Source organism: Cuculus canorus, chromosome 2, assembly GCF_017976375.1.
Source record: "Cuculus canorus isolate bCucCan1 chromosome 2, bCucCan1.pri, whole genome shotgun sequence".
NCBI classification, from domain to species: Eukaryota; Metazoa; Chordata; class Aves; order Cuculiformes; family Cuculidae; genus Cuculus; species Cuculus canorus.
The window spans coordinates 56269339-56291336 of record NC_071402.1 but is presented as its reverse complement, the minus strand read 5'-3'; the positions used below and the strand labels follow the sequence as shown (position 1 = coordinate 56291336).

Sequence of the window (21998 nt, the reverse complement as noted above, 5' to 3'; positions counted from 1 at the left end):
CACTGGTTAAAAACCCTTGTATCCATAATTCATGTAAATATACTGGTAAAACCTGTCTAAGGTCTAAGATAGGCTGAGGAATCCAAGGAGTTGTCCAACACAAACAGGAAATGCAGATTGAGCGTTGAGATTATTTTTAGGTATGGGGAGGTTAGAATACACCTGAAAATTGTGTGTGGTCTTTATGCATCTAAAAGAAGCAGAGTAGGGCATGGAATTTTTTTCCCATCTGTTTTATGCTGCAATTATTATGAATAATTTATACATAAATAAAAATAAAGTTCCAGTTTTTAGTGGAGATGGAAGGATTCTTTGGTGTTACTGGTGTCTCATAGTGCATAAAAAGCAGAATTTGTCATGACAGAGCTCCAGTTTTCCCTTTAAAAATACAAATTCTAAAACTTGCAAACCAATCTGCTAGTAATAACACATCTGAATATGAAGTTTAATCCATAGTATCAAAGAACCTGTGTTTTTCTGCACTCCCTGAAATAGACCCTGGAGACTAAAGTAGATCAATGAGTGTTTACTTTCTCAAGGTATGTTTTGTTTAACCAGATTAATTTGAAAGTCTAACTAATGACTGGAAATCAGGTTAATGGTCAATTAATACAGTATTGCTGTAGTTACCTGTAACAAAATAAAAAAAAGAGCAGAGCTGCTGTTACAAAAGTGACCCATATCTTTCCTGCAAAGGGATTAACTCCAGCGCTCAGCTGGGTGATGCAGACTGACCTGTCCAAAGCCGAAGGGATCTGCTGGAGATTCTCTCCAATTTGCAACCCCCTCCCCTCTGCAGGTGTTGAAGCTGTTAAGTGCACAGAAGGCTGTGAGCAATTTTTCAGGTTCACTGTCAGTCTGGTAAAGGCAGTAGATCTGCTCAGAATAGTTAGCCAGGACAGCCGTTTGTCTTATGTTAGGGTTTGGCAAAGGTTCATTGTGTCAGAATCTAGTTTCCACCCAGGTAGACTTCGCAGTCTTGGATGCTTGTGGTCCTGCAGCTAGCTTTTTAGCTCTAATGGCTCCTTCTGCTACCTTAAAAATGCAAGCCATTTCTATACAGATTCACATGACATCTTCTATTGTGTCTGTAAGGCACAAGTGTTCTTTGATTTCCGTGTAATGCCAGCATCCCATAGGGAATATCCCATGTACCTTATCAGTACTGCTTGTATTATTTACATTGTGTGTGTGATGTATGTTTTAGTAGACAACTAAATTAATGGTCACATGCAAAATTGCTGCACAGTTTTCCCACTCATACAGTGTTATGTGTTGGAGGTTCCTGGTGGCTGTCCTCACAGACCACATTCAAAAGAGTAGATTAACTTGTTTCTGCACTTTTTAAGTTGTGCACGTACAGCTCTTGTTTGAAATGGGCAATATAGATATTCTTGTAGCTGTAAGGCTCTACAGGCACGAGACAAGCGGGTATGGGCCAGAACTTCTTAATTAGGTCAGTTTAGCTGGGGGAAGATACGTTAGCCCTTCTAGGCTGAAACAAAGGTCCAAGAGTAGTGTCGCCAAGTGCTTGTCCAGTATAAATTCTGGAGCCTGTGACTTCTGTGACGGGTTAGAGCTTCACAATCCATGACCCCATTTAGGAGCCAGGTGGAGAGGAAAAGTGGCTATGGATGCTTTGCCTTTTCTAGTTCATGCCAAGGCACGAGCGACTAGATTGAGCATGCTCAGAAGTTTTTCCTGCTGTTAGCAATTGCATAAGAAACTGAGTATTTCAGTTGTCTATACTGCTTGTTCAGAATCACTTTAAGGATGATATAATTGCACAACCAAAGAAACTGGAAGCAGCATAGATGGTACAAAATTACTTAATTCCTGGTAGAGGCATATTGTACTGTAACAGCAACCTGGGAAAAGTAAAGAAACTGGGCGAGGGCCCTTTAATTAAGCCACTGTGATCTTTTTGCTTTTGAATTATTCAAGACGAAGCCTTGGGCTTGAGGCAGAGTTTCTTTTGGTGCATTTATTTCAGTGCTGGTAACAGTATTAAAAGAAATGAAACATTTGGAGGAAAGTTGTTTGAATTGACTTAAAAGTACCACTAATTTTTAAAAATAATTATCTCTCTATTTTAGCTATGTGTTATTTTTAATATGCTCTTGATTACTCTGTTCCCATGATGCTATTTTCTGCTTCCCTTTGCTTAAGTGCTGCATGCTGTATTCTACAAAAATATTTAAGTGAGATTAGGCCATTTGATACAAAGAAATAAACAGTGTAATTAGATTGTGCTGTCTTCTGAAGATCTGAATCTAAAAGTCAGGATATCATGTTTATCCCTGAGATTAGTCTGAAGGCAGGGAGTGTTTTGCATTTCTCAGTAAAAGGATTTTTACAGTAGGTTTTTGTTTAAACATACAGTTGCGACATCCTGAAATACTTTTGTAACTGATGCAGTCTTGAGGGGTAGCTTTCAAAAGACCATTGTCTACAGAGTGTGTGGCCCTGAGCATATTTTAAATGATTGATTTTTAAATATTTTTCATGAAATAACACAATGGGAAAAGTACAGTGATGGCTTCAGTGTATGTCTCAGTTATGTTTAGCTTTGCCTTGCTGCATTGCTTGGGCCGTACCATTCAAAAGCCTGTGCGGATGAGCTTCATGGATGTACTTGTGGAGAATTATTTGAATGTTTTAATCTAGGAGCCTTCCTTATAACCCACACTAACTTCTGCAACAATATGGTCCCAAGAGAGAAACTCCTTGAATGTACTAAGTTTGGCACAGCATTTGTTGAAGAGAAGGTAAAGGCTAGCTTGGATGCTATAGGAAGACAGCAAGCATGGAAATTCAGGGATTTTGTGTGGGGAAGTGAACTGGCAGAGCTGAGTAGCACCAATGGCTATTTGTTGTTTGGAGACCCAAACCAAATCATATAAAGAAGATTTAGCAGAGGGATTGTCAAGGGAAGGGAGCTAAAGGATCCTGCTAAGGGAAGCCAGCTGCACACAGGGGCAATGTTTCATATGCTTCTCTGACTTTGCTTTGTGTAAAGCCTGTAAAGAAGGCACTAGGAAGACCTTTTTTGGAAGCCTAGTTGGATGGAAAACAGAGGGCTTTTTTTGCCTTTGCCCTGAGGAGAGAGCAAACCCCTTTGTTTTACTGTTATTTATGTATTTGCATCTCTGGAAAAGAAGCTAGAAACTTGATTTTAAGCACTAGAAAAAACAAGCCTTTCTTTTATTGTTACTGAGTTCATGGTGGTAGGGAAGAACAAGATACTTTGGGTGATATAAGCCAAAATAGGGGGTTTTGCCTGGCTTTCTCTTAGGACAAAGCAAGCTTGGAATTGGGACAAGAAGGTCCTAATGAGCAATTGTATTTGCTTATCCTTTTTGGCATGCCAAGATTTCTTAATGTGAGCACTAAGACCAATACTTGCTCTAGACAGAGCAAATTCTTGTGAAGCCAAATCTCTTAATGGACTGGTCTCTTCTAATCAATTTATATCGATCAGTTTGCTATACCATACTGTGTCTAACAAACCCATACATATGTATTTTGTACAATCACACAGATTTGCATGGGTAGATGTAAAATATCATTGTCCTCAATCTATTTTTTAAAATGGGAGGATTATAAGGTAACATTTGAAGACATGATACCGTAGGAGGAATAAAATGAGTGATAGGGTTAATTTTTTTAAAAAAACTTTGACTTCTGTAGTAACATCTAATGTTACCAAACGAATGAAAAAAACTGAAGTTCAGGAGAATATTAGTCAGCATGATTTATTAAGTCTTTTCATGTCTGGGCAGGGGAATTGTGTCACAGTAGAAATATTTTTAATGGCTCAGAGGTCCAAAAAAAAAAAAAAAAGAAAATATATTTTCCAGCCAAAACTCATGTTTGGAAATAAAAATATTCAGTAAGTTAATTTTGCCCTTGTGTTTGTGTTTAATTTCTTTTAAACCTATGCAGAAAGTGAAGGGATTCCTGTGCCCTAGCTTGATCAAGAAAGCTGGGGACAGTTTGTGTAAATCCCTTTAATGTAATTTTAAAGCAGCTTTGAACGTGACAAGTGTCTAAGTGAATTATGTTGACAGACAGGTTTCATTAACTGAAGTGATGTCATTTGGTGTCTTAAACAGTTGTCCTGTTTTTTCATTCTGGGCAGTGTAATTGGAGGTCAGCACGTGGTCTGCTTTACTTTGAAAGTAGCCACTGTGCTTGTTTTAGAAGGGTGATGTCGGTCCTTTTTGTGGTTGAATATGTTAGTGAGCAGAGGAAGGGTGTTTATTGCAATTTCTTGTCCTGGCAATGGTGCCTACTGCTTTCATAGCCAAGACGCTTTGCTCTGGGGACTTCCCAGGGACAAGTCTGACTGCCAAAGGCACTGGGCTTCATGGTGTCATCTCTAGCACAAGTGCTAAAATCTGTCCTAATGGGAAACCTTCAAAAAAAGACCCTGCAAAACAGTTGCAATAAGTGTATCTCTGAACACTACAGGTTGGGTTTTCTTTCCTACCTGGGCCCACTTATTGTCACAAGTGGCTGAAGAAGGAGAGGGGGAGAGGGCATGTGCCTGCTCCTTCCAGGTGCTCTCTCATTGGCCAGGGGATGCACGGCACCCATCTGCCCTCTGCCTGGCTCTAGGGTCAAGTGAGCAGGTAAAACTGGATGAGTGTCTCTGTAGCATCCAGGACGCTTTCTGCTGTAAAGATGAAACTCCAGAGGTTTGTAATCTCCCACTGGGTATTAGTTCTGCTGAGGTGAGATAACTGGTGAGATAATGAGGCCACCCCCTGCTAACCTCTATTGTCTTACGTGCCTACCACAATAAAATGATTAATAATTTTCTTTACCACTCTGACAGATAAAGATAACTGCTCTTTGAGGTTAATTTGGCAGCTATCTAGGCCTTTTAATGAAGACACTGCAAGCAGAGTGGTTTCTTGGCAGCTCCCTGCTGGTGTCATGCAGAGTTTGAGGGAAGTGAACCTCCCTTGCCTTCTCCGCCTCCCCCTGCTTCCACTTGGTGAGTTTTCTCATGGAAATCTGATGTGTACTTAAGGATACCAGCAAGAAGTCCTTTAGAAACACTTAGTTTTGGGCTTTTTGACAGGACAGTGATGTTTTCAGCTATCTTTGCTGGCAGAACAAGCTCTAAGCTTTAACACTCATGAGTTCAACACGAGACTCTTTGTAGATGTGATAGTACATCCTAAATTCAGTTCAGAGCTGTCAACGAACTCCAGTTGAGGCACTTTGCCAAGTGTCTTAGATTTGTCTCTTTATCCATCGCTATCAAGTCCTCTGCATAAAGTTGATGTCAAATTGGCTTTCATCTTGCTGAAGGCAGAAATGTCTGAAATATATTTATATATTTGCATTTCTAGTTACCTGTACTTTGCTCTTATGTCTTGTTTGTTTTAAAAATAACTGCTCCGAGCTTCAGGGGTCCAAAGTGACTTTATCATGAAAACTGTCAGTACAGAAGAGTTACCCAAGAGTAACAATTGGTCTTTGACTAGAGGCAGGAGAGTGCTCTACCACAATCACTCCTTTGATAACCTTACTCTCCACAGACTGAGGTTACTACAGTATTAGTTACCTTTCAGAGATTTAATTCCTTTTATGTTTCTGCTTTGAAAGGCATTGGTGAATGTATCATAAAAAGCATCTATTTCAACGGACATGTAGTAGATGCCTCTGCAAGTGCCAGGGGTTTTAAAGATAGCTTTGAAGTTGAAGAATTGAGCTGGGAGTTCCTGCCTGACTTGCAGAGATATATCTTTCATGATATGTAACTGAGAACAGGTAAATAATTATCTGTGGTGCAGGCCCTTAGAACGCTTGGCACAGTACAGTTTAATTGTTTTAAGAGCTGTGTTTGAAAACAAAGCGCTCATACAGCAGCTGACTGGAGAACTGGGAACATGATTTGTCTTCTTCCATTTTCTCTTTTTGTCTTCAGTTGATACAATTTTGATGAAGAGCCGGCTGGTAGCTGGGTTGTAGTGTGTAGGTTATTGTTGGGTTTTTTTTCTTGTTTATTTTTTTGCCTTAACTCTGTCAAGGAAACATTCTTTTTGCTGTAGAACAAGCTTGGGTCTATGAGACTCCTTCTTAGATAAGGATGGTAAGACATAACTGACATGGCTGAAATACCTAAAATGCAAAATTATTTTACGTTAAGTAAAAGCTAGGCAATAAGAGTTGGGAAGACTCTTCAAATCCTTTAAACTACGTATTCCTTTTCCAATGCTATTTTTTTTTGAGTGAGCAAAGAAATTGATTTAAAAAATGCTCAGCATTTTAAAGTGCAAGTAGCTCTTTTTGAAAATATAGCAAACTTTGCTTGTTTTTGCAATCAGAGATTGGCCAAGAGCCAAGGTGCCTGGCTTTGCCTTCTTCTAAAAGTAGTTTATTTTGAAATAAGCAATCTTACTGTTAGAAAGAACCACCATACCCTAGGGGAGATGACAGAATGTTTCTGAATTTAGTTTATTAGCAAGAGAGGATCTCCTGCTGTGTATCTTCAGGTTCTCATCTTGTGTTGAGGTATGTGTTGTTCATCCTTTCTAGAAGCAAGTACTCATTCCTATCTCCTCCAAAAAAGTCATAATGTTAAAATAAAACTAATGTACTTTAAGACTGGAGCAGGAGGTCAGCCTTTAGATGGTACTTGAATCTTCACAAGCTCTTAATTAGAAATAAGGAAGTTACATTTCATAAGTATTCCTACGAGTTTAGGACCCAAGATGTCAAGAAAACCACCAGTTCCTGCAAGATCCATTATAATTTGCTATAGTTGTCCATTAGATCTTATTGCTCTCTACAACTACCTGAAAGGAGGTTGTGGAGGGGAGAGAGCTGGCCTCTTCTCCCAGGTGACAGGGGACAGGACAAGAGGGAATGGCCTCAAGCTCTGCCAGGGGAGGTTCAGGCTGGACATCAGGAAAAAAATTTTCATGGAAAGGGTCATTGGGCACTGGCAGAGGCTGCCCAGGGAGGGGGTTGAGTCACCTTCTCTGGAGGTGTTTAAGGGACAGGTGGACGAGGTGCTGAGGGGCATGGTTTAGGGATTGTTAGGAATGGTTTGACTCGATGATCCTAGTGGGTCCTTTCCAACCTAGTGATTCTATGATTCTAAATTTTCATATGCGGACTGAAATCTTTTTAGTAGATGGGAGCGCAAATGGTCCAACAAAGCAGGGGCACAATGGAAGACTATGCTGTAGCATTGTATGTGATTTGGTTAGCTACGGCTTTGGTCCAGAATGTTTAGATTTTCTTTATCCAAAAGTTTCCTGACCAGCTTGCTGTGCTTTGCTTTGGCATCAGTTTTCCACTGACAAAATAGACTTGGTAATTCCTTGTGTCAGAAAGGGGGGAGAGTTCATGCAGCATGGACTGGGAGGCAACTACTGTGATGGAGCCCTTCCAGAACAACTACAGCCCAAGCAGATAGATTCAGTGCAGTTTGGGATATATGAAGTGGCCTTGAACGTGTGACAGAGTGTTGGTTTTGCTCCTATTGGTGCTGTTGGCAAGAAATGTGTGAAGACAAAGCAAAGCAGTAAAGCTGTCTTTCCCTCAAGTCTCTAAGCAGTCAGGGCAGTACAAACACCATCTGCAGTCCCTACAGGTGGTTAATCCTACTTATATACGAGGTGTATGTCAAAGGCCTTTACTCTAGATAATTCAATTTCTAGTAATGACCATACTGTAATTTCCAGGAATGGAGCAAGCATGGTGGGAAAGGACAAAAAAGGGTACCACCACTAGAAACAGAGGGAATTGAGGAGAAAATGGCACCTTTTAAGTTCTGGTTTATTGGATATCTGTTCTGCTTGGCTAAGCAAGGATATATTTTTTAATAAAAATGTTAGTATTTTATTTTTAATCAATTAATTTAATGAATAAATTGTGGGTCTTGGAGTGATATATGTTTGACGTATTAACATTTATGTAACTGGTATCCTATATAAGACAATTGCAGTGTAGATTCAGTAGCTATACATTTTAATAAAAGTGTTAAGCATACTTGCTTAGAAGGAGAAGAGAGAATTTTCCTGTAGGCCTTTTTTATGCAATCGAAGTTTCAGGACCTGATTTCCCTGACAAAGGTACTACAAGTAAGTAGTATGGCATACATGATGAAATAGAATCAGTTTCCATACACTGAGATCTAATGAAAGCAAAATGAGACTGGTTAGAAGTTGCTGGATTTATTCACGGGAGTGAAGTTTAAAAGCTTGTTATGTTTAGTAACGCAGTTGGTTTGGTTATGCAGCTGGAAATCTGTTTTTTTGGATAGGAATAAAAAGTCATGCTTCAGGACAAAACATGAAAGCAAATTATTATTATGCCTACCAAGAGAAGTTTCAGCACTTTACATAAAAACAAACAAGCTGCCCACATGCATGCATTTTAAAGCTCTATATGTGAACTGTAAATTGCTGCCAAGGAAGGTGCATGTTTTTATTTTAGTCGTTATATTTTAATTGGATTTTAAGTGGCTTATGAATAAAACTGCCTTACATTAATGCATTGTCTCTCATTTAGTAAATATGCAAACATCTGAACTGTTTGGTAATGCGATTGGTGGGCATTATTGAAAAAATACTAGAGAAACAACCTCTCTTCTGCATTATCCTCCCTTTCTTTTTCTATGTGTGCCAGTGAGATCTGGTTTCTGATTGAGAGTCATTCCCCACCATTTTCTGTTGCCTTTTTTTAAAATCTGTTTTTTCTCTTTTATTCTGTTTGAAAAATTCACTATTTTTTACCATTTTTCCAGAGATGCTCTGTTATTTTTTCATGCAGTACCCTGAGTGTAATGGCTGCTTTATATGTTTATGTGAAGGCTTGGGGAGAGGTGAAGGAAGGACGTCTATCCTGCTCACATTCTCTGCTGCATATGCCAAGCGTCCTCGTATAAAACCATCTCTCCTCTCTTTTTTTACTGAACAGAAGTAGTAGTGCCAGTACAAGGGCACCATCCAGCTCTAAGGATGGCCTGAGAAGCACGGCAGACAACCACGCAAATTGGCATTATAAGGGTGCAGCACTTTTCTATCAGTTGTTCAGGTCTAAGTTATTTAATAATGTAAAGGGTGGGTCCATAGCTTAATGGGCTGCTAGTTCAACTACTATACAAGTAGCCCTGTGAACACATACAGCCACTCCTCTACTTTAATTATCCAGTTTTATCTTGTTTCCCCATCTATGCCTCTACTTCACTTCTGAAGCTAGTTTCTTAGCCAGATGCCTCCATCCCATCCTTCACACTACTGCTTCTGTGTGGTGAAATGCAGATGTCAGTGGTACAGATGTGAGCTGACAAAGGCACACAGCGATGATGCCTTGTCGAGAAGCAGAGATCCTTCTAAAATATTTCCTGATGACAGGCTAACTGGTAGTTTTGCTTTATGTTGGGGGTTGACATTTCATGGAAAAGAACGGGAAAAGTAGAAATTGTAGGATTTCACCCTTACTCATGAATAATCCCATTGATGATCCACTGAATAGTCAAAAAGCGAGACCTAGCAGATTCAGATTACTGCATATTTATATCGTTAATTCCTCCATTATTCTACTAAGAAACAATGGAGCACAGTTTCTCTGATACTAAGAGAGAATGCAGAATTGATTTTCACTTAATTGGCTCTTTTGAAACAAGCCTCTTTGGGAAGCAGGATGTTGTTAGTCTGCTATGTGAAGACAGGGTAACAATGCACCTAACAGATATTCTAGAAGCAGCTGGATACAGGAGGTGTATTTGAGGGATAAAAATAGCTAAACAGCTTTCAAGAAGAAATGAGAATTTATGTGAATGCAGCTTTGTCAAGAAATCTGCAGTAACACGTAATATTAGTCATTCATTCTAAAATTAATGTTAAAATGCCCAGTGGAAATACCACTGTCTTACTAAAACATAGGTTGTCCTTTGAAGTCTATTTTGATAGTCAAGGTCTTCATTCTGTACTTAGAAAGCTAATAAATTGTAAGAATAGTGTTTACCAAAAGTGGAAAATAAAGAATTTGGCTTAAAAATGGAAAAGTAGTCAGTAGTGTATACTGTAGTTTGATTTCCATTTCTTAACACCCATGTAGGTTTTAAATTCTTTCAGAAGTGTTAGTAGTTGTGTTAAATATTTGTAAGACTTGTTTCACTGAAGATAATATCATACAAATGTAAGAGAATACAAATTGTCTTCACCTTTAATTGTTTTTGTCATTGGAAAAGGTTCAAGATTAGGAGTGAGACAGTGAAGTGTTAGTCTTGCAGCTGCTGTCTGTTGAAATCTTACCAAGATTCTCATCAGTGCTTAAATTCAGTCTAATAGCATGGAAAAGTAGTTAAGACTTTTCAAAGAGCAGTGAAATATAAGTTTTTAAGATAGAAAATTAATCACAGTGCTCAGCACCTCAAGGCAATCAGTACCTGGAAGAAACAGTGTCAAGACAGATATTCTGTTTAGAAGTTAAGAGGAGAGGAGAGTCCTTTGCTGTGCACCAGTTCCATTGTAAGCATTGTTGAATTGCTCAAGGTTTGCTTTGTATTTCTAAAAACAACTACAGCATATGAAGCGGCACTGCAGCATTTCCCAAACACAGGCTACCCACCTAAATCTTTCAACTTTGCTTCCACACTGACTTAGGTTTTGACTCAGGAGAGCATTTGCAAACATATATTAGTCTGTTTCTATTTGAAATTTAAGCATATATATAAATAATTTGCTCAACGCCTTTAATCCTCAGAGTTTGCAAAGCAGAGGGTAGTTAATGATGATGAAGATTGTATGATAGAGACAACTGGACACTTCTTTATGGATCGAGGTCTTATGCAAAGCACTGTTTTCAGTCTTTGCATCATCTAATTCCCACGTGCAGTTTTGGCTTTAAATTTCAGCGGCTAGGTTTTTTTCTTCTTTTTATAATCCTGAAAGAAGGAAACCAAAGCCTGTTTCGACCAGTTGTACCTATTATTGCTAAATGCAGTAGTTTTGCCACTGCATTTGGGTTTTCATATTAGAAAGGAAAATCAGTAGAGAAAGAATGTATTTACTAAGCCATTTTATGGGTAGAATCACTTAAACTATTATATTCTGACCTTGTGTAAGTAGAGTACTATGTCGTTCTTCTCTTGTCCACCTCAAAGCGATTAAAAAATATGATAGAAACAACAAAGACCAGCTCAAGGGGAAAGCCTTACCAGGTTATTGGGGAACACTTAAGTAATGAGATAGATTTTCTTGACACCAGCAAACTATCAATTTGACTCCACAAAACCTGTCTTTTCCTTGAGCTGTGTAAAATTGATTAGGAGCTCAGATGTCAAGCAATTGGACATTCTATGGCACTTGCAAATGGTCATTTAAAAGTTGGTTTAGCCTAGAGAAGAGAAGGCTCCAGGGACTTAATAGAAGTCTTCCAGTACCTCAAAGGGACCTGCAGAAAAACTCGAGAGTGGCTCTTTATGGGGGAGTGCAGTGACAGGATGAAGGGGAATGGTTTTAAGCTGAAAGAGAGGAGATTTAGATTAGATATTAGGAAGCAATTTTTTCCTGTGAGGCTTGTGAGACGCTGGACCAGATTACCCAGAGAAGTTGTGGATGCCCATCCCTGAAATGTTCAAGGCCAGGTCAGACGAGGCTTTGAGCAACCTGGTCTGGTGGGAGGTGTCCCTGCTCATGGCAGGGAGTGGAACTGGGTGATCTTTAAGGTCCCTTCCAAACCAAACCATTCCATGATTCTATGAAAATATCCATTTTAAAAGTTAGACAGCTTCTGCAAGGAGCCCTCAGGGAAGAGTAACTTTCTGGGAATGCTTTCTGTATTTTCTGTGAATTTTTTTTGTGGATTAATAGCTAACTCTGCCCCCGTCTCTTTTGTGCTGTTGCAGTCTTGGCTTGCTAGAATTCCCCTGAAGTCATTTATCAAAAGGATCAGCTACTTCTTGGCTCACTGCAGTTACAAGCAGTGAAGCCAGGACCTGGAAAGTTGGAGAAAGCAGCTATGAGCTGGTAGTGAGCGGGTGGGTTGGATCCAGGTGTTGTGAAATCCACCTCAAAACTTGCACTGTGCCGAAATCTTGTGTACTATGCAAAAAGGTGGCCCTAGCAGGTAGAAATATCATATGGACTCCTGTCAAAACCCTTATTCCTCTGAACAGTCCATTTTACAAAGACACAGGTATTGTCTTGGTAAGATTCTTCTGATAAGGCAGGTGGCTCCTTGAAGTTTGTATTCATAGGCATAAATATATATCTATATCTATTTTAAAAGCCTAATCACACACAGGTCTACTTTATCTGCATGGAGATACAGATCTTTCAGAAAACAGCCTTGGCTTGGGAAGGCATCTCAAAACTGAGTTCTATTTTTTGAACCTGTTAAAGTACCATACTGCAAAGGATAAGGCAGAGATCTAGTGCAGTTGCATGTTTGGTGATTTGTTGGTTAAAGGTAATTTCTTTTTGTTGCTTAAGAAAAATAACGTCTTTTAGGTCTGTGTTAATACTCCAAGACTTTCGGAACACTTAACAAGCTTGGCATTTGCAGGCTAGCAGCATGTTTTGCATAATATCAGTAGCTTGTCTTTGTGTCCCATGGGAAAAATAAATGCTTTTCTTGTTTGTCGTTCATTCTTATGGGCCCTATGCCCAAGCTGATTGCAAGCGGAAACTCTTTTTGTCTTCTGGAAGCTTAATTCCAGCAGGCCAGGTGTTTTGATGAAGTTTCCAGTATATATATAGCCCAAAGGTTTTGCAAAACCTACGTGAATTTTAGTGGGCGAGTCAGTTGTATTTTTTGTAATTTTATAGAGCCCTCAATGGCATATATTCAAAGAGATGCAAGAAATGTTGTTTAATCTCTTTGGATAGTTAAATTGTGATTTTTGTTTAACACTGCTTTGGCTTGGTGCACTCTGTTTCCTAGTCAATTGAGGATGAATTTGGATAGAGGAGCTGGCAAGGCTATGGTGTTTACATAATGCCTTTTTTTCCTGTGAACCCTGAATGTGGATGGAAACAGTCTCTAATCTTCTTAGTGATAGAAGCAAAGATTGAATGCTTTGGGTCAAGCTGGGTTTTGGATAGGCTCAGTTGGGGGAAAAAAAAAAATTAAAAAAAAATCCTAGCTCTTCACAGTGATTGTAAATGGAAATACTCAAAGACAGAGTTGATTAATGTTTCAGTATTTGATATTATATTTGGTATTTCAGCAGTTTGCAGATAGTACATATTTTGTTTTCAAACCATACTTTCTGAGACTTCTTAGGAACAGAACAAATAGCCCTCTGGACACTGTTTGTTTCATTCCCCTGAGGATAGTTTTAAATTATCTCATGAGAGATGAAAAAGCAAGTGTCAGAATAAGCAGCATCCAGAGGCTTCTTTTCCTCAATGTACTCTGAATGGCTGGAAAAGACTGCAGACTTGAGCTTAATCCTTCTTGCACCACGACCGCTGTGACATAGTAAGAAGAGGAGAAGTTCATTAGGTGCCTGTTCTTTCATATCTCCATTATTAAAATATTCTAACTGTGATTTTTTGAAATGTGTTACAGTAACATAACTTTTCAAACACTATTATCATAAAATTAAAGTGGTGATTTAAATTTTTTTTTTAAAGTGGATAAATATCCTGAACTAGATAAATGCTAGAAGTGGCATTTCATACTTGATTTGCCTTACCTGCCTAGATTTTGCAGTATTTTTTACGTAGAAGTTGTAGCTTGTTAGGTGCTCTGAACAACATGCAAATGCAATACATTACAATCAAGGGGAAAAAAATCAGTTTGTCCTATTTGCATTTTTCTGTTTCTTCAGGGCTTACCTTCCTCAATCCAAAAATTTATACTAGGTCAATTGACTTCATGTTACCACAGGAGGGTTTTGTATTTAATATATTGTCACATAATAGAAGATCACTCAGAGATTGGTTTTTCAGAATATGAAAGTTAGTAGGTACTGATGGCCCTCTTCTAATAGCTGCAGACTAACATTTACAAGCAAATGGTTAACTTTTTATGTGGTTGCTTTTGCAACTAAGTTAAGAACCAGGAGCTTAATTTTTTTTCTTTGTGTTCAGTAATAGAATCAAGATGATATCCATCCCCTGCTTGAACTTGCCACTGCTGCATTTCATTAACTTTCTCAATATTTGATGCAAATTGTTTCTAATTAATGTGCTTCAAAATAAAGAAAAAAAAATCTTAAAAAATCTATGTGCAGTCTGTATAAGAATAAAATTTTATTCTCAGTTATTGAGACTTGTACCATTTATGACCTTTTTTCTAAATTGCTGTTATTATTCTTATAGTTATTACTGTTAAGTGGTGTATTTTAGAATGAAACCCTTTTTATCTGTACTGTAATCAGCTTACTGAAAACATGGTAAGGCAGGTAAGAACATGATTACTTATTGAGAGAAAGGAACACGAATTAACCATACTTAGAATTTGGTCTTTTAAATATTCTTACTTCTTCATTAAGTCGAGGGCAATATTTAATAGTTTCTATCTTTGCAGTATGCGTTGTTACTGTAGCATTCATTAGAGATGCATCTGTTTTCTTTCTTCTCACTTTACCTGCAAAGGAGATGATATAATTTGTGAAAAAGGAAAAAAAAGAGAAGGAAAAAAGGAAACAACAAACAAACAAACAAAAAGGAAGAGAGAGAAAACAGAAGGAAAAAAAACCCAAGAAAAAAGTGGGTTTTCTTTTCCTTTTAACTATGTTCTTGTGATTATCCAGAAATAAATTTGATTAGTGTAAGAAAATTCTGGCTAATCATCGTAAAGCAGTGTAAAATTTGAAAGGGAGAAATCAAGGACAGTTTTGTGAACGTCTGTCTTGCATTCCCTGTATATGAGGAAAGTATATATGAACGAAGGAAAATACACACATACACAAATATAAACTTCCCTTACATATATTCTTTTTTTATGACTAAAAGGAAATATATATACATGGGTACAATAATCAGAATAGGATATCACAGGAGTCCAGATCATGCTTGTAAAAATTTATCGAAATTGTTGACCAAATCTGACCACTGAACTCTCTGTTCTTAGACTAATTGGAAGAAATAAAAGAACAAAGTGCCTGTGGTCTTAGAAAGCAGTTTGTCAGTGAGATTGAGCCGGTCTAAGTCTGACTGCAACCAGAAGCAATTGTTCAGCCGTTCCTTTCCCCACTCTGGCAGTGTGTTCTCCTTTTTCCTTTTTGCCTTCGCTACTAGTGTGTTTTTGTGTCACAAACAGTAGTCGTCTCCTACTCTGCTTGCTTTGCGTTGTTAATTATTGTCCAAGTGAGTAATCCTCTCTGTTTTAGGGCTTGAACCCTAGTGCCAGCATAAGGGCATCAGTGGACTCTTGTGGCTGGAAGCCACGGGACCACACCTTGTAGTGGCAGTACGGATTTACGTCAAACTGAAAGCAATATGGAAAAGCAGCCTGAGCTTTACATGCATTGTGTCCCTTGTAACCACAGTGTTCACTGTAATAGCAGGAGAGGTTTAGACAACTATGCCACTAGGCTAATTAAGGGCTCTTCTCCTAAAGAGGCTTTTGTCTCAAGCTTTGATTCTGGATATCTGAATGTAGCAGCCTACTGCCTCAGATTTTGGCTTGTTCTTAGTGTTAGCTCTGTAACTACAAATACAGCTATATATGTAATAAATGACTACTATAAAACCACAGCAACAAGACAGATTTTAAGGCTTTTGTTAAGATTTTATTTTATTTTAATATATACACCACGATGATATATGATATGGGTGCTCTGCTTTCAGCTTTGGGGTTTTTTTTTTATTTAAAACTGTTCAGGGAACAAATTGCACAAACCAAAAATGTTATTTTGATCTGTGCATTTCCAGCTAAGAGTTCCATGATGAATACTTACACTTGGTGGATTTGAGTTAGGGGAAAAAGATATTACAACTATTAGTGCCAGCACTGAGCTATTCTACGATAGTAGAAGCTGGATGTTCGGGTTCATGAAGCTGAAAGTTGCTCATACCATTTAGATTCTCTGAAATATAAAGGTTAGTTTCAGCGAAATGGGAGCTGCATGGTTTAGACTAAAAGCAATGCTGGACTGACTTACTGCTTAGCAGGAGTTGTGAATGATTATTAGTGATCTGAGTAGGCTTTCAGAGTTTTGCAAGTTTAGCATATATAAAAACTTCTATCAATGTCTCCTTACATCAGCTGTACTTGTGTTTGGAAATGTTCATGCATGTCAGAGGTGAAGCAATAAGCCTACACTCTTGCTGATTTTCAAAATCTTTGTACAGCGTAAAAAACTTTAAATCAGAGTTTCAGCTTGATGATTGCACTTTTTTCCTTGCTTCACCTTCCATCCCTTCATAAGTTGGCTGAGATGCAGTTCTCTTCAACGTTCATAGGAAGCTAAACAACATTACAGTGTTAAAGTTGGTTTGAATTTAATATGTTTTCCCAAAATTTGATTGCTTTCCCCCCTTTGCAATTACGTCATCTATCTTCTTTCTAGGTTGAAGAAGACCTTTAAGATCATTAAGTCCAGCCATAGAGTTTCAGAGTTTTCCAGGACGTAGTCAACTAGTTCATGTAAAATTCTTCTCATAAAATAAACGGTAGTAGAAGGTTTAGAAAATACATCCCTATTTCTGCCTAAACTTGAACTGTCCCATGGATTTTTGTGCTCTAAATATTCCATTGCATTGCTTTTCATGTTCTCTCATGCTCTGTAGCGTTAATGAAAGCAATAGGGCATTGTTTTGATATTGCTATTTACTTTTCTCTCTAGCTATGTGCTGCCCACCTGCCAACCCGATCAGAGGCACCGAACCACTACCAAGCTGTATGTCGGGCTCTGTTTGCTGAAACAATGGAACTGTACACTTTCTTGGCCAAAATTAAAAGTGCAAAAGAGGTAAGCAGTCTGAGAAGGTTTTCTGCTTTTGAGCTCATTACCGTGTAAATTAGGCTTACAAAATCACTTCTGTAACCAGCCAGTGTTGAATGTCCAATGCTTGAGAAAATCACCTCTGGTGTTAAGGAAGAGCAGTTCTAGAGCTGGGCCTTTCTTTTAGCCCGTAGCCATTTACAGATGACTCATAGAAATTGTTAGACTGTGACTAGTCTATTCGGGAGTAAAAAAGAAGTTTTTCTTGGAGGTTTACACACTGCATACATGCATCCATTGCTGCACGTGTGTATACAATGTCTTTGAGTCTAAAAACTTCTCGGGTTTTTCAGGAATTCTGTGTAGTGTCAGAACTTTGCCTGTTGTTCCTCAGCTCCTTCTCATGCCTCAGCTTTGGCTGAGAATTATCTGAGATGATTTTTGCTCATATTTTGTCCCCAAGTCAGTAGCTTCCTTACCTTTGATGTATAATCGGCTTGTTAGTTTGTCACAGAGGTTTCACAGCAGAGCCAACTTAAAAAAGTTGACAGACTATCACAAATTTCTGTCTGTAGGTCGCAATGCTTATGTTCACAGCCTGCTTTGCTGTTACTGTTGACTGAAAGGCCAAGCTGTGAACCTCTTCAGTTCAGTGGTATGGCTGAAGAATAACTTTGACAGATGATTTTTAATAAAGATTCAGTGATCTTCATTGGGTATGAAGCAGAACAGCTTCATAAACAGTTGTATTAACACAGTGTGGGTGTTGGTTACATTGGAAAACTGGTGGGTGAGGGGAAGGGCAGAAAGGGAAATATGCTTCTTCAGGCTGGTTTCTTTACTGAAGCCAACTTGGTGAATAGCAACATTTTCATAATATTTCTTTTTAATGAATCTCTGAAGGATTTTCTTTTCTTTTGTAAGTCAAGATGTACAGTTCCCTTGAGAAGTGGGATAAGATTTTACAGGCTGATCGGAAAATTTTGCTGCTGACAGAGCTGTTCCACCCACACAGATGTGCTCCCACGGTTTTCCTTCATCTGGTTCTAGGAAACAAACACAGCACAAACAAACAAAAACAACAAAAAAAGGAGTCATTCCTTGTCAGGTTAATGAGCTGAATCAGCTCATTGAAGGGTAAGATGGGCCTCAGAGCAGCACAAGAGAGCTTTTATCCTCATGCTAGTGATGGACCAGTCAGAGGCATAGGGGACTGATTCTATTTTTCCTTTCTGGTTGAGATCCATCTCTCCAAGGGGTAGAACCTTTAGAGAGGGTTTTTCTGTTGCACAGAGTCAAGTTTCTCCTCTACTTTTCCTCTGGTTCTACTCAAACTGAAAACAATTTTTAAAATGAAGCAGTATCATACATGGATAATTTTGACAGTGTCAGCATGGCTGAAGAGCCACTTGTTTTCTGAAGTGCCTGCAATACAGCTCATCTGCCTCCAGTGCCTCTGATGCAGACAGGATACAGTGTCTCTGTGATAAATTTGACTCCTGAATCTTGACATTATTAATTTCTCATCTTGGCTTTTGACTGCTGCTTAGTGTTCTGACCACTGGATGCTAGAAACACCTCAACTAACAGCTGTTGTAAAATCCATGGTGAAGGTCAAAGATAAGACCCTTTGGAGTTCTTCCTGCTCAGAGAGGAATTGTGGTTTCCAGTAGTTCTTGAACATTTTGGCCACAGTAAGCGATAATACGGCATCTCTGTTGTGAATGACAAATGAAAACATTGTGGTTTATAACTATTTAAAATTAAGTCTTAACAATATATTTTTTAAAGTTATTAAAAAAGCAGGGGGCGGTCTGAATTTGCAAATTATTTAATCACCTTGTAATTGGATGTAAAACCCAACAGTATCTGATCACACCATAGAGCATACTGTGAGTTAATCCCAAATGAAAGAAACCATTTGCCTCTCAAAGGCTATTAGGGATTGATTCAAAGCACATGTAGGTCAAAGGAAGTAATCCTTGTAGATGGAATTTTGGCCCTACTGAAATGCAGTAAGACTTTGATTGCTGCACCTGAGGCCAGTATTTTGATCTTTTGATTTCATTTTAATCTGGTTCAGTCCCTCAATACGCATACAAGAAATGACCAAGAAAATTATCTTACAAGCAGCTTCTGGAAGCTGAATAATTTGCGTTTATTATGCTTTTGGTCCTTGCTTGTTGAGTTTATACAACTATAGATAGGAATGTGTTTAATATTGAGAATAATAGTGTGCAAAGAAGAAACTACGTATGAAGAAAATACGAGGTGGAATGCTGAAAATCTTGTTACACCATTTTAAAATGACCTCTATAGTTTATACTTGAGGCAAGCAGGAATCATATGATTACAGCAACTTTGTGCCAGTAAAAGCTGTGGTATTGTTTATATACTCTTCTGTCTTGCAGATACATAGAAGAATCTTAACTCATGATAGATAAACTTAGGTATAATTCAAGTCAATAAATTTCTTTTTCTTTTCCTTTTATTATTGTCATATGAGTATTGGGTATGAAGGAGAGAAACACTTAATACTTCAGTAAGGTCATTTTGTTGCCATGAATTTGTGATGACTGCATTGGCAAGTAACCGGGAAAAGAAAACCCGTGTTATATACATCAGGTCAAATTAAAAACCCCTTACACTATGTAATTTGTGTTTATGACCTTGAAAATGCCAGGAAATACTACCAGTTTATTTCAAAAACTGACAGCTTTATTTGGAGATCTGGCTTTTGAATCCCTCAGGCCTAGACACAATTGTGGATGTGAGATCAAAATAAAATTAAAAACACTAAAATGGTGAAAAAAACCTCTAAAATTACTTAAAATAATTTTTCTGTGAATAAAAATTACTTTGAAATTCCTTGGATTCCTTTTAGGTCCATTGGAAGACATCTGGGCACATGAAATATACCCCATGTATATTAAATTTTTATTTCTTGCTCACTTAAACTGCAAACTTCACTGTCGTGGAAGAGGGATAATTTTTATCTGCAGAAATTCACTTGCTAAGAGTGGACAAAACCTGATCTGTCTTACGCTACAGCCCAGGATAGGTTTAGAAGGGAAAAAAAACTGTGAAAGAGGCAGAAAATTATGTTGCTGTGAGGCTGTTTTCATTTTGGCAGTATAAAAATTTGTCAGGATTTTTAAAGTTACAGGATTTGGTGAGAGATGGATCAGGAGGCAGGACTGTAATTATGTTTTGTTACTAGTACATATACTAAGTAGTCATGTGCTGTCCAGTTTATCATGTGGACATCACTGTCATATAACAAATGGAGCGTGGTTTCAGAAGGGGTTTTACTGGCATATGTTTGGGTGAGTGAAATAATCAGAAATGATGAAGCAATGAGTGAGCTGTTCAGGTCATCTCAATGGATGTCAAATAAAATGTTCTAGGCGCTTTGTCACATACTTGATGCCCTGTGGTTTATATTTCCAGTCTGATTCCCTGTGTATGAAAGGTCAGCAGTAAAACTGACTCGCAGGCAGGGAGGTGGTACTTCCATTCTTAAAGGAAATGAAATGTTTGAAGTAGGGGATGCACAGAATAAGACTCAAGCCAGAGTTAAGAAAGGTGCAGTACTACTGTTGCAATCGTAAAAAAAATAAAATTAAATAGAGTAACAGTAGTAAAAATACATATTTCTATGGAATAGCAGCAACAACTCCAAAGGTAGAGTTGAAATTGATTTAACTAATCTGCTTTAACTTTGCATCTTTTTGCAAAGTAAAGTTTTTCTCTTTTTTTTTGCATCTTTTTGCAACTTAAAGTTTTTCTGGCGAGTTTACTGGGGGGTTGGGCAGCATCTGTATGTTGTTCATGCTCTGCAGAAGGTGCCCTTGCTGCAGATCCACCCTAGGTATCATCTGCTGCCATCCAGAAGTGGTCTTTTGATGGGCCAAGGCCTCCTAACTCTGTGTCCTGCTGTTTAAGTATTTACAGCTGATGACAAATGCAGTACAGCTTGTTTTTCATCTAAAGCAGTGAGCTTTTAAAGTTGCAATAGAAAAATTCCACAAAAAGGCAGCAATCTCTCTCTTTTTTTTTTTTTTCATTCTGCATGTGGAAAAATGGTCGGCACAATGGAGGAAATGCAGGCATGTGTGTTGAAGGGAAAGGCAGTTTGAGTATCTGCTAAAAATGAACCTCATGTAACAGAGAAGATCCGTGTTTTTTAGGATCATCCAAAAGTCGTTGAGATCACCTTTGCTGGCACTTAGCCATAGAAAGAACTGTAGGCACAAGTAAGTAATGTCTATGAGATAAAGCAAATGTTCCTGCTATAGAGTATCTGAAAATATCACACACATTGCTGAGAAACTGTGTAAAGCATGATTGAGAGGCACAGTGAGAGAGACTGTGCAAGCACAGGAATGCAGAAATTGCTGCTTTTGATTGGACTGGGGGTCCATCCAGTTGTGAACCTGCTTTAAGTCCTCCTTCAGCTCCCTATTACTGCCCAGCCTTGCCTTCTACTGGAGTTAATGCTCCACATGCACGTCATGGCTGAGTGAGCCAGCAATGTGCCCTTGTTGCAAAGAAGCCTTACAGTATCCTGGGCTACATTGGGAAAAATACTGCCTGCAGGTTGAGGGAGGTGATCTTTCCCCTCTGTTCGGCACTGGTGAGGCTATAGCTGGCATGCTGTGTCCAGTTCCGGGCTCCCCAGTACGAGAGAGACATGGAGAGTCTGAGGAAGGGCCATGAAGATGATGAAGGGACTGGAGCATCTCACATATGAGGAGAGGCTGAAGGGAGCTGAATCTGTTTAACCTGGAGAAGAGAAGGCTCAAGGGAACCTCGTCAGTGTCTATAAATACCTAAAGGGAGGATGCAAGGAGGTTGGAGCCAGGCTCTCTTCAGTGGTGCTCAGTGACAGGACCAGAGGCAATGGGCACAAACTGAAACACAGGAGGTTCCTGCTGAACATCGGGAAACATTATTTTACTGTGAGGGTGACCAAGCACTGGCACAGGTTGTCCAGAGAGGTTATGGAGTCTCCATTCTTGGGGATGTTCAGAAGCTGCCTGGACATAGCACTGGGTAACTGGCCCTAGTGTCCAAGTTTGGCCAGGGAAGGCTGGACCAGGTGACTTCCAGAGCTCCCTTCCAGCCT

The 21998-nt window shown here is 38.7% G+C and overlaps 1 protein-coding gene across 4 annotated transcripts in view; it reads left to right on the top strand.

Moving 5' to 3' along the window:
* The window catches only part of SPIRE1 (spire type actin nucleation factor 1), a 136306-nt gene that overhangs the window by 66181 nt on the left and 48127 nt on the right, over window positions 1-21998 (top strand). For all 4 annotated transcript variants that reach the window (XM_054057489.1, XM_054057490.1, XM_054057491.1 and 1 more), the window contains exon 4: window positions 16772-16897. In XM_054057489.1, coding sequence (XP_053913464.1) covers window positions 16772-16897 — 126 coding nt within the window. The remainder of the gene's footprint in view (window positions 1-16771; window positions 16898-21998) is intronic.